Below are 13,331 nucleotides of genomic sequence, written 5' to 3'. Positions count from 1 at the left end.
TACATTGGACCCCAAGACAAAAATCAAGGCACCGTGTTTTTCAATTTGGAGAGAGGGGGTTGGGAGTTGTCAAGTTGCTTGTTTGTATGTTATCTTCCTCCCTCCAGAAACCAACACCAGCACAGTTCATCTGGAGGAGCCGTATGGCACTGCACCAGGAATAAATGGCTAAACAGATCAGCAGCAACCAGCACGCTGAGTGGGGATCCTTAGGAACAAGTGCTCTGACAGCCCATGGTGTGATCTATCGTGTTTCAGCGCCAGCTCGCTCCTAGAGCAAATCTGAGATGCTTTTTGGAGGAGCCCTAATGAAATCTGCAGATACTTTGTTTCTCTGGTTAGACTGCTCTTCCTTCCCCCCACCCCCCTCCAGTCTCTTCAAAACGGTTTGGAAGCAGCCTGTGGAACTTGCAATACTGACTCACAAAGGGAACCAAAAGGGTTTGTTTTGAAATAACAGTGCAAATCAAATTACCCATCACAGATAAGAGGGAGAGAGGTCGAATATGAAAAGGCTTTAGATGAAAGAAGAATTAGCCTACAACCCACAAGGAATAACTCAATTCAAGTCTCATTTTCAGCACCCCGAGAATCTGGCACAACCGAGGTCCCTAATGATAACAGATAAACCTGGCCAAGACAATTCATTATGCCGCCAAACACAGAGCCATTCCACCAACCACATGCTAAGCATCAACCCTCCCCTAAAACAGGAAAAGTATATCAACGTATTAGAAGCCACTATCAATCAGTCCCAAGGAAACCAAGCAGCCCTGATCAGGTTCCAGCCAGAGCTATGGGAAGCCACTCTGTGCTTTGAGTTTGCAGATATTCAGCAGCCTTGCGCATACCTCCTCCTTTTCCTCCTCCTTGTCCTTCTCCTCTGAAGCTGCATCCTTTGGAGGTGGAGTTGGGGAGCCTGGAGACATCCTCACAGCACCGAGGCTGAAAAGAGCCAGGGGAGACAGGGCTTTGCAGACCCTCTCCTCTTGGCTGCACCAGCATTCACCCGGCTCTCCCAACACTTGGCAGGATTATTGACGAGCCTGGGACACGCCTGGGGCTCCCAATGGAGACTTTCCACTGTCTCTGCTTCAACTTTCCTCCCTTTCACAGAAAAAAAGTTCTCTCTACCTTTCCCAAAGACATATTTTATCCCCTTTAGTTGTAATCTTCTTTCTCCCAGAACACAGCAAAAAACAATTTGAGACCAGACCGAAGACAGCCCTAGCATTGCTGGGCTTGGCTTGGAGGCCTGTCGGGGACCCTCATCAGCACCCAGACCCACCTCCTGGATAAACAGGCTCCAGAAATTCCTGTAGCTCACCACCAAATGAACCCAGACAGCTGAAGGGCGGTTGCTGAGCTCGCACTGCCTGTATTATTCACGGCAATTGGGGAGGATTCAAAAATTGCTCTATGCAATGAGGAAGGAGGGATTTTTTAGGTTTTTTTTTTTACTTTTTCTCCTTCAGACTAAATACATAATTGAAGAGTGAAATTCTGAATGCTTTCTCAAAGACTCTAGGTATATAATCACCTTTAAAGTACAGGAATTGCTCACTGTTCTGTTCCTGATTTAATGGGAAACAGGTCTCTCATTGCTGCAGGCCTTCTGAAACTGTTGACCATTTGATAATTGTGCCTTGACAGGGCACAGATACAAATGCATGGTGTTGTCTGTACCTGCATCCTCCTAAATGCAGTAAAAAAACTTTTTGCATTTTTTTTTCAAAGCATTGAATTTGCAAATTTCAAACCTTTCCCCCTCAGGGCAGGGGAATGAATGAAAGAAAAGAATATATTAAAATAACTCAAAAGGCCCATAATAAAGCAGAAAAAGGGCACCCGTCCACGGCTGGTGCACACTGATGCTCTGTCTATGTGATCAGACCTGTACAGGAAGGAATGGTTCCCCCACTGCTGCTGCACTGGTGCAGGAATCAGCTTTTGGGGTGGTTTTGGTGAAATCTCCATTCACTCCCTTCAGAGGTGCAGCGGCTTGGCCAGGTAGAGAGGTCCTGCAGTATAGGAGCAACATGTGCCACCGCCTTTTCTCAGGACCTGGCCCATTACATCTTGTTATCACTTCTGAAGCATTCAATGTGTTTTAAATGTGGAGAGGGGAGGGAGATTTGCCTTTACCCAGTGGACATCCTGTCCCATTGTTGCAGTCCTCCAGGTCTGAATGGCAGATACGTTTCTCGCCTGGAAATGCAAAGCATAAGCAAAGTCTTACCCAGAAGCACAGCTCTGATCTGCTGCCATCAGCCAAGTCCAGGGAAGTCCTGCTCCTCCAGGTGCTCAGCCTCACAGCCCTGCTTCATCTCTAGCCCTAGGTGTTTTCCTTTCAGAGACAGAAATCTGTTTTAGGGTGGAAACATGTACCATGCGGCCCACTCCTTCAGGAGCTAGAGCAGTGGGTGGCTGCAGCTCCTGTCCTGTAACACTGGGCTGGGGAAGCACAGGATGCTCAGGGACCAGCTCTCCATACAGGCAGCCATGATCGCAAGTAGACTCCTTGCCATTCTTACTGCCCTGAACAAAAGCCCCAAGGCTCTCCTGGAGAGGTTCGTGGTCCCATTCTGAGCTCAGAAAGAAAGCCACACAGCAGCCCTCCTCCTGGATCATTGCTGCTGTTGATCCTCTGTTGCCCTCAAGCTGAACCCAGCAGAGGAACTGGTCCCATGTCTGCCACCGGGGAGAGTTTGAGTGTCTTCTGCGGAGGCAGCCCAGTCACTTTTGCTCTAGCCTCTGTTGTTTCGGGCACTCTTGTTTGGGTAGCACAAGAACACTCAAGAAACAAACCCAAGCCCTGTGCAGTAGCTCCCAGGTGGCTTTCCAGATTTCCACATCCTTATGATCACACACAAGCCCCACGGTCCAACCATTAAGTCCTTCAGTGAACAGAGAGACTAACTGTTTTTCTCAGTCTGTAATTAGCTTTTCTGGATGTGCTTTTTCCCTGCTGAAGTCCTTCATTAGCGCAGCCTGTGAGGCACTATTTGCACAGCTATCAAATATAAATATATTCTCAACCCTTGTCAGGAACTGTTTGTGCCAATCTATGCTATTGTAAAAAAAAAAAGGCAGACTGTGACTTCCTCACAACTTACAAGGTTGTGTTTTTCATCACTTTATTATTAAAATATATCCTCAGTTATCCTGTGAAGAGCATTGCACAACCTTGCTGAGGAGTCCTGGTTTTCACGCAGCACCAGAGATTTATTCCCTATTGCTGTTCCCAGTGCAGCTTTCCATTCAGAGATGGCTTGTCTTTGCTTTCCTCAGCTCTTCCTTCCTTCTTATGCTTTACAACACTCATTAGTCAAGAGTTTGCAGCTCACATTTTATCTTGATCCACGTTTACTCTTCCGCTTCTTTCCCATTCTGCTGCGGGTGAGTGGCTGGGTAGGGGTTTAGCTGCCAGCCGAGCTCAACCCACCACAATGTGATTTAACATCTGTAGATCCTTGAATAGGTGATTGCCTGTACTAAAGGTTGGAGAGCCTGACCTCCCTGCAACAGGCACATCTAGGACTCACATCAGGTTGTTCACATCTTCATTCAGCCCTGCAGCCATCAGCCCATTCCATCGTACAGTGTCTGCAGCAGACACCATCAGCCTTTGGGGTGCCCTTGTGAAATGCCCAGTGTTACTGTCTCCATCTATCTATTGACTGTCACTGGACAGCTTGAGTGAGCCTTGTTTGCAGGCACAGTCTGAAAGGCATTTCTTTTCACTTTGAACCTCTCTCTCCTCTTGGCAAGAGACATCTTTCTTCCAATACATGTTGTTACAGCCATACCCATGGCAGGCTGCGAGAGCAGTTGCAATCTCATACACAAAATGGCTCCATCCTGTTGCCCTGCATCCACTCCACATACTTATTTGGCCAGCACTAGGCTTTCCAGAGTCTGCGAACTGACTTTCTGCACACTGTCTGCTCTTGCTCTACCTCACAGCAAACATTTATAGACATTTAAAAGTCTTTGTCTACTGCAGGGTCTCTCCTTCAATGCTTAGTCTTCTGTTCATACAGCCCATCCATAGCACTTTCATTCAGCTTTTAGGATGTTTTGCATTAAATTCCTTTCACATGCGGTCAGATTTGCTGTTGACAGATCTTGTGTGAGTCACTGCTGTCTGCAGGTAAGACAAAAGGGCATCAGCTTTAAGCCCCAGCCACCAGTGCTGGCCAGTCCTGGGTTTTCTTGGGTTTTGTTTTTTTTTTTAATCTACTGCTTTTTTTTTCCTACTATTTACCTGTGTGTCTTGAAGCACATCCTCTTGATAAAATGTCACCTATCTGGGGATGAGATTCTTGAAAATGTGGGTGTTACCTCAATTATACACATGCAGGATGTGAGACTCTTGCTTTACCTTAACATTGAGGAAATAACAGCAGTTGTACCCACTGCAATTACTCCCTTGGCCAGGCTTTCGCCTTTTCTCCCATACTCAAAAGCTCTCAAATTGCTGGGCATGATCAGGTTAATGCACCTTTTCATCAGGTATTATGACATTTTGCTCTGGGGAAATAGTGTGAAACACCTCCAAGCCTCTCCCTGCCAGGAACTTGAGCTCAGATCCCAGTCCCCTTGCAATGTCCTTGAGCATCTGACTTGTAGTATGCATGACAGTATTTCCAGCACCTTTATTGCCAAATCTTAAGCCTAAAGCTCCTACTTAGACAAGTGCATTTCAAATTCCATTTACTGAGTTTTGTGAATAATTCTTCCTTGCATAGCAACATTGGCTTTTGCAGCAGAAAACCCTAAGCTCAACTTTACCAGGAAGAGAGCAGCTGGGATTCTTGGAAAAGGACCAAGAGAGAGAAAGCAGCTTTTCATAAAATCAAAGCCTGTTTGACAATTTTGGAGACAGCCCCATTGCACAGCCCCCTTGGGGAGCCCTGGGCACTACAGCTTGGCTGCCCGGACCACTGCTTGGGGCTGGGAGCCCAGAGAGGGCAGTGGTAGCCTTGTGCTTTGAGATACCTGACCTGTGTGCTGCAAACCCATTCCTGCCTGCCCCAGGGAAAAGCAAATGACAGTCCAGGGCAGCTTTGCAGGTTTCGCTGACAATCTAGGCAGGGGGAACAAATGAGTTCCTAGCTCTCCCAGTGATCTTCAGAGCAGCCCATAAGAGATCAACCATGCACCAGCCTTCAGAGAAGGTTTCCACTCAGCACAGATCCAAATCCCATCATAAAAATGGGAAGTTTTGCTGGCACAGACGGAGCTCTTGCCCCATCAGTGCTCAGGCTATGTATTTCATATCAGACCTTGTTCTTTTCCCTGCAGCGCTCCCGTTGCTAGGTTCATTTAAAGTACAAAGCCTTGACTTGTTGCCCAGAGTACGAAATAGCCTCTTTCTCCTTTAAAAAATAAACAGAAAACCCTATCTAACTCTGGAGAAGCTTTGGGAAGGGTGTAGGGCAGCACCCCACCCCATTGCCCATTGGGCGTCTATCCCTCACACTCCGCCATGGGCACCCATCGGGAGAGCCGAGGGGGGAACAACCTCAGAGGGACTGGAGCACATTCATTGCAGTGCAATGTGGTTTTCCTCAGGATTAACAGATTCCTGGGTAAAGCAGCAGTGATTGAAATACATTATTTAATACTGAGACCTTGGCGCAGGTGCCACGCTGTTGAGTTTAACCCTCCCTGCTGCATTGTGTTAGGTTTACGTCCACATGCTCACAGACAGCCCTGAGCCTTTCAGGGAGATTAAGGCAGCTCTGGATTGCAGATGGATTTACAGGCCCAGCACATCAACACTCATGGAGCAGGCTCCACTCCCCAGCAAGCCACAGGCCTGGGGCTGGACCAGCAGGTTTTAATGGGTGGATTTGGAGAAGGAAAAAGCATTGTTGCAGAGGTGGTTGATGAAATATTGCAGGTCCTGGGATGCCAAAGGAAGCCCTGTCACAGGCTGCCCTCCGAAACATCCAGCACAGCATCTTAACAGCCTCCTTCCATCATCTTAATTTATATGGTCTCCAAACCACCACTCAGCAATGAATATTTATCAGAACCCAAAGTGCACATTTGGCTTTGCAGTGTAAGACCTGGGGCTTCTTAAAGGATTAGCAGCCTCTGACAAATACACTGCAGAGAGAGTGAAAGCATATTTAGAACAACTCCTACTTGTACTGAAACAACCCTTCTGCCTCTTGGCTGTAAGAGCTGGGCTGGGTCACCTGGCATTGGAATCTCCCAGCAGCAGATTAACGACCCCAGCTCCTGGAAGACTCTTTCCAACCTCCTGTCCAGAAGAGCATCCCTTGCCTTGTGCAGAGATATTTCTGGTAATGGGAAAGAGGCTGTAATAGTGCCTCCTGTAAGAAGTTGCTACCTCTGAGGCTGAGCCAGTTGGGCACCTCCACACTCACTTTTTCAAGAAAAAGAAGCTGGAAGAGAGAGGTGGTGGAAGGAGCTGGGTGAGAGAGATGAGACCATGCTGACCCCAAGGTCAGAGAGGGAAGAAAGGAGGGGATGTGCTGGAGTAGGAGACATCCCTGCACCCCATGGTGAGACAGCAGCTGTTCCCCTGCAAATCACGGAGGGTAATGACCCTCCATGGAGCTGAAGTCTGCTGGCAGTTCATGGAAGACCCAAAGTCAGGGGTGGTGACTGTGCCTGGAGGAGGCCAATAACTTTGTGGAGAGGTGGCACTGGAATAGAATGTGCCTGGAGTTGTGCTGGCAGTGGAGTAAAACCATGCTGGAAAAAAACTGTGTTGGAGGAGTTTGTGAGGAGCTGCAGGCCTAGGGAAGGACTCTCACTGGAGAGGTTCATTAAGGACTGTATCCTATGGGAAGCACTCAGTTGGAGCAGGGGAAAAATGTGAGGAGTTCTCCTCCTCTGAGAAAAGAGAAGTGGCTTTTCAAACAAACAAGAAAAAAAGGTATTTTCCAACCAAACAATTCTACAGTTCTGAATTTAGTTCCGCAATTTTACAATCCCTACAGGCAGACACTTGTCAATGTGCATCTCAGAGCAGCAAGGAAACCAGGCAGAAAGCCTGCTACTGGCATCCCAACATACACTGGGTGATCTTTTGAACAAAAAGCCACTTTGGTGCCAAGACTCTCTTCCACGACACCAAGAAACCATTTTGTCTGAAGCAGGTGAAATACCACATCACAATGAAAGCCCCAGGCGAAAAGAAGATCAACAACAGAAGCCAAGGTGGTACTATAATTAACTTTTTCTTTTTATTTACACCACAAGAATAACAAGTTGTCATAATGTGGTACAAAATACTGGACTCCTAATAAAGTGAAATTGAAGTCGGTACTGTCAAGAGAAAGACACCATTGGCCAGTAAAAAAGAAAAAAAAGAGGATAAAAGAGAAAAAAAACCCCAAACAACAAAATAAAAAAAAAAACCCAAACAAAATCAAGAATGAGAAACATATTCCAACTCCACCAAGTAAAAGAAAGGATCATCAGAAAGTTTAGCACAAAGAATGCTACCATCACGTAAAGTAGGGTCCATACAACGAGAGTGAAATTGTGTCTAAATTACAGCGTAAACCGGTAGCTGCTACCAATGGTGATGTCATACAGAGCATGTATAGGTATAAAGTAGAATATAATATAGTTACAACTTTTTGATACTACATATCTGTAATAAGCTCTTGGGTGAATAATGTTTCAACCCCTCCCCCCCCACTTTTATATATATATTATATATATAAGTTTGTCATCCTCATAAACTGGAAAATAGGGGCTCCACTATGGAGCACAGAAAAGTGTTAATTTATTTTCTTTCAATAGGATACTTTTCATCAATATCAAAGACAAAGCGGAGGTGAGCCAAAGAACGAGCTCCACCTCATGACAATGAAGAAACGTGTTTTTCTTTCAATGTAAAGTCTTGTTTTAAACCACAGTGTTGCACAGTACACGACTGTTTAAAGTGAAACCCAGCAATAATACATCATGTAAAAGCAATTTTAAAAAAGTTAACACAGCTGTGCTGAAGAGTTAACTCTTTAAATTCCTTGTCATTCATCTCCTTAGAACTAACGACTATGTGTGTGGACAAAGGGTTGCATGTGACCTCCCCACCCAGCCGAAAAAACAAAAGACCAAGCCAAACTAAAAGGAATAAAAATAACGACACAGGCAGTTTTACTTTGCGTGTTCTGCGTAATTTTCCCTAAAAACACTGTTTCCACATAAATACAATAAACTCTATTATTGGTAAGTCACAAGTGCTAGATAAACGTCTTTTTTTTTTTTCTTTTTTCTTCTTAAAATGAGAAATGTTTAAGTAGTCCTGTTTATTTACTCTTTTTAACAATAAAAAGCACAATTTCTTATTATGTTCAATAAGATGCAAAAAAGGTTCCCCCTCTCCTTCCATTGTGTGTAGATGTGTGTGTGTGTGTGTGTGTGTGTGTGACAACATCCCAAGCTTTAGTTTCTGAAAATGCCACGAGAGGAAAAAAAAAAAGAAAACAAAACCCCCAAAATCCATCCTGCCCAAAAAAACCCCCAAAACCACCTGTTTTTTTTTTTTTTTTCTTTTTACCATATTCAAAGCTGCCAAGTTTGGCATGCAAAATCTGTATACAACATAAAGACATGCCAACCTTACAGACCATGCAACCTCAAGGTGTAGGAAACTTAAAAAAATATATTCATATATATTTATATATTTATTTATATATATATCAATGCCCATAAAAGACGTGGGCCCAAAAAAGTTTACAAAAGGAAGAATGGAATGAATACATGACTGTGACTAATAAAAAAAGGAATGTTTTGTATTGAAAGTAAAAAAAAAAAAGATCCAAACCAAAAAAAACACAACCAAAAACCCCAGTAATTACTTGCGTACTGCAAACTGGGCCTTGCTTCTCTGTACAGAGGATTTAAAGATGCTTCTTTCTTTCCAAGCAAGTAGGAAGGATGCCCTGGGCAGCACCACGCTGAGATGCAGGAGCATCCCCAGCCTCCCGCCCTGCTGGTGCAGCTGCCCTGTGGCAAAGTCATCTGAAATGAAGAAGCCGACGGCTCATAAAGGTGAAAAAACCCAGTGAGCCTGAAAATGAGGACTCTTTTCCCCCCTCCCCGCACTGGCCCCGGGGAGCATCCCCACCTCATCTGGAGAGTGGGTGCTGCTGTGAAACGAATCCATGTTGCCAGAAGTTTGGAGGAGACAAGATCTGATGTCTCAGAAAAAATCTTTCCGGCCCTGGCAAAAGGCTGAGTGAAATGATGGAAAGAAACGAAGGTGGCATCCTGAAAAGCTCCTATGATTTTCAGAAAGAAACTGGCTCAGCACGGCCAGCTGGCCCTCTCAGGAACGCAAAAAGAAAAGAAAAAGCTTTGCCACGGTCAAGAGGAGAAATACCAAAACCTTCCAGGGAAGAGCTGACAATAGAAACGATTGTGTAAACATGGTCACTGCCCACAGTGCGTACACGGCAAAAGGAAAATTTAATGTCAGTCACCAGATTCGGCAGCCAGATTAATTCTAAATCACAGCAGCAAAGTGGTCGGTTCAAAAAAAACCAAGCCACGTCCCCAGGTATGGCGTGTTTTCACACGGGAAGATTCGTTTTAGAATTTGCTGAGGATGGTCCTACGTGACCAAAGTGATTCAACATTTTAACACGTACTTGGGTTTGCAAAACTCAAATACAGTAGTGTCTGTTTTTTTAAATTGTATTATAAACCAAAGAAGGAAAAAAAAAAGCTTCTTGTGCTTGCTCACACATGTGGTTATGCTCCAAATTCTTCCTGTGAGCGAGTCCCGAATGGAATGAAAACAGTCGCTTCAGGAACTGGAAAAAAGTAAGTTACTGGAAGCGACCTGTCAATCATCATTGTAACAGAATAAAATCATTACCAATGACAAAAACCCGCTACCCATGGCTGTTGGGAGGAGAGGTGCATGCTGTCCCACACTGCTGTAGGAAGGCATGCGTGTCAGGCTGGTCTCCTCTGAGCTGCTCGGACATTTCGTGGCAGAGCTTTGCTGCTCTGCAGAGGTGGCAGCCGAGGCAGGTGCAAGGCAATGACCCTCTCGCAGCGGGGAAAAACACCCTCGGGAAAAAGTTCAATCCTGTCAGCGAGGGGGAGAGGAGAGAGAGAGAGAGAGAGAGAGAGAGAGAGAGAGAGAGAGAGAGAGAGAGAGAGAGAGAGAGAGAGAGAAAGAGGCGGCAGGGAGGTGTGTGTGTGTCTGTGTGTCCGTCTGTCCAGCGGAGAGAAAACATCATCTGTCCCGGGAGCGTCCCGCCATCCTCACTGCCATCTGCGCAGAGGACAAAGGCATTGCCAACTGCAATGCTACTGTGGTGAAGGTAAGAAAATTCCTTATTTTCTTTACATAGCTATTATAACAGAACTGAGGAAATATACAGTCAGCGGTAGCATTATACACAAGAGCCTGTCATGTTCCTTCCTCCTCGATAAAAAACGCAACCTTTCTGAAAAATAAACGCTGACGATCTGCCACGGTTCCTTACGCCTGCAGAAAGCTGCTCACCATACAGAGGACTTAAGGAAAAGGAAACAAAAATCAAAGGAAAGGAAAAGGAAACAAAAATCAAAAAACCCAAAACGGAAAATCATATACAAGCAACAAAAGTGGGAGGGGAAAAAAGGTTTAGACGCTATTGACATTTGGAAATGAAACCTGCCAAATCAAAAAGAAATGTCAGAGTCACACAAACAAGGCTTTTGTAGGGTTTTGTGAAATATCGATATAAAAATTAACAGCAAATTCATCATCTTTGCTATAAAAAAACTCATTTTTTTGTTTTTGTTAGAAAAGGATCACAACTAAAAACCTTAAATTAAAATACAAATGTTTAGGGTAGTTGCCCAGTGGCTAACATGTTGGCTTTCTGAAAAACTTTCCAACCTGTCCTCTGAAGTCCTCGAGTTTCAACCTGGATCCTTTCCCAAAAGCACCTTTTATGTTTCAATTCACCAATCTGTCCCTAGGGAGCTTCCAATGGCTGTTATTGTATGCATTTATTACATATACTTTTCTATAAATGCATCATAAATATTTGTATCAATAATTCATAGGAATCTGGTTTCTAAGCTTGGAATACATTTGGAATATACATTATGCACATATATATATTGATACCTAACAATTTAAGCAATATCTCATGCTAGTTGCTTTTAATAAAAAGCATTCCAGTCTTAAACCTGCATTTATGTCTAATACATGCGTCAACAACCAAATTGGTAAATTCAATTACTAGATAATGTAGAAGAGAGAAAACATTTGAAAATTTGTTTGTAAAAATGGTTGAATTTCAAAGACCCAACAGTATTTGCCACTTTCTTGGCAACTACCTTCTTTTTTTTTCTTTTTTTCTTTTTTTTTTTTTTTCTGAAATAGCAATGAAAGAAAACAAAACAAATCCAAACTTGTAGACAGTTTTTGGAGACGCTCTGTTCAGCTGATGCCTGCTTCCCACCGTCATGCCAGCACAAATCAAAAAGTCTTCCTTCCTGTGGCAGTTCTTGGCTCTCCCAATCAGAGGAAAAATATCCATGAACTGCTCTGTCCTTTGTGTTTTGTTCTGGGTTTATTTTTTGTCTTTTTTTTTTCTTTTTTTACTTAAGGCATTGTTCCTCAAACTTCAGAAAATCCAGCTGCACCAAATCCATCAATTAAAAAAAAAGGCACAAACTCATCTTCAGATGGCTTTGGAGACAATAAAGCCGACTCCATCTGAGCTATCATTTCCCCCTCGTCTCTTTCCCTTTCCTTTAGATGTCAGACGAGTCCCTCTTTCCCTGTCCCTCCCCGTGAAAAATACACCATCTCCCATTGTTCTGGTTCCAACAAGAATGTCGTTGACTCACAGGCAGGCAAGAGCCATTTAAAAAATCCAAGAAACGAAACTACAAGATGGGTTGAGTGGTTCAATCAGAGATTGCTGCATTGTGGGTAATCAGATCATAAGCACCAGTTTTACCTTAAAGATTTGTTTGACTTTTGTATGTGTTGTTGAATCTTTTTTTTTTCTGTTTGTTTTCTCTGCCAAAGACTTCACGGGCGTCGCTCCCCTGTCGGCTCCCAGTGAGGACCAGAGGAAGAGTGCCCCATGTGTCAGGCCTTTACCAATCTTCACCAGCGTTTTTCTTTTTCGGCAAATATACACTGCAGATGCGTATAGATATGGAGAGATTTTTTTTTTCGGTTGCTTTGTTTTACACCTGGTTGTCCTTCTGTATTCTGGAAGAAACCACGACAGGACACAGGAGTAACAAGAGAAAGCTTCTTGGCAGAGCTTCAAGACAAAGACGAACAAAGGAGAACTCCAGCGCGATGGTGAATGCTACAGGGGAGGTTCCTCTTCCATGGGTTCATCATCAGGTCTGAGTGATTTCAAAGACAGGCAGGAGGGAAGAGAGAAGAGAAGGCTGAGCACGATAGAGTTGGACAATTTGTGGTGCAAAGTTTCATGCCTTAGAACCACGTTCCCACCCAGGCAGTTGTGCTTAGCTGGCTCACCTGGAATGAAAACTTGCCACCTGAAGGGGTTTTAGACAATCTGTTTGCATTTGCACAGTGTTAACTTTTTTTGGGGGGGCAGCAAACTCAGTTTCCTCTTGTGGTTCAAAAACATGTTCAGCTCCGGTTGGAGCAGAAGGGTCTTACAATCACATACTGGTTTGAGTTGGAAGTGACCTTAAATATCACCTTGTTTCAAACCCATGCCATGGGCAGGGCCACCTTTCACCAGACCAGGTTGCTCCAAGCACCATCCAACCTGGCCTGGAACACAGCTAGGGATGAGGCAGTGACAATCTTGCTAGGCAACCTGTGCCAGGGCCTCACCACCCTCACAGGGAAGAACTTCTTCCTAAGACCTCATCTTAATCATAGAATTGTTTTGGTTGGAAAAGATCTTTAAGATCATCAAGTCCAATTACTAACCAACCACTGCCAAGCCTACCACTAAACCATATCCCTCAGCATCTCAGCTACATGATTTTTCAGTATCTCCAGGGATGGTGACTCCATCACCTCCCTGGGCAGCCTGGGACTGTGTCTAACAACCCTCTCGGGGAAAAATTTCTTCCTAATCTCCAATCTAAACCTCGCCCAGTGCAACTTGGAAGTTATTTCCTCTTGTCCTCCTTCTGTCCAATCTCCCCTCTGTTAGTTGGGAGCCACCACCCCTTGTCCTGTCATTCCAGGCACCCGTCAAAAGTCCCTCTCCAGCTTTCTTGTTGGCCCCTTCTGAGAGTAGAAGGTGCTCCAAGGTCTGCCCAGAGCCTTCTCTGAACAATCCCAACTCTCTCAGCTTGTCTTTGTATCAGGTCAGGCACAGCAT

At 44.6% G+C, this 13,331-nt stretch overlaps 2 protein-coding genes and 1 pseudogene across 8 annotated transcripts in view; 1 reads left to right on the top strand and 2 right to left on the bottom strand.

Moving 5' to 3' along the window:
* The window catches only part of TWIST2 (twist family bHLH transcription factor 2), a 73,114-nt gene extending 66,105 nt beyond the window's left edge, over window positions 1-7,009 (top strand). The window contains exon 2 of the mRNA XM_062002611.1: window positions 6,981-7,009. The gene's annotated coding sequence lies outside the window, so the exon portion shown is untranslated. The remainder of the gene's footprint in view (window positions 1-6,980) is intronic.
* On the bottom strand, window positions 4,097-8,704 carry LOC104554973 (uncharacterized; annotated as a pseudogene).
* Window positions 7,233-13,331, bottom strand: part of HDAC4 (histone deacetylase 4) — a 288,250-nt gene continuing 282,151 nt past the window's right edge. For all 7 annotated transcript variants that reach the window (XM_062002060.1, XM_062002065.1, XM_062002062.1 and 4 more), the window contains one exon: window positions 7,233-12,369. In XM_062002060.1, the coding sequence (XP_061858044.1) occupies window positions 12,330-12,369 (40 nt within the window). In that variant the 3' untranslated portion in view covers window positions 7,233-12,329. The remainder of the gene's footprint in view (window positions 12,370-13,331) is intronic.

This window comes from Colius striatus, chromosome 9 (genome assembly GCF_028858725.1).
Source record: "Colius striatus isolate bColStr4 chromosome 9, bColStr4.1.hap1, whole genome shotgun sequence".
NCBI classification, from domain to species: domain Eukaryota; kingdom Metazoa; phylum Chordata; class Aves; order Coliiformes; family Coliidae; genus Colius; species Colius striatus.
The sequence above is the reverse complement of the archived record's forward strand: the minus strand, read 5'-3'. Positions and strand labels throughout refer to the sequence as shown.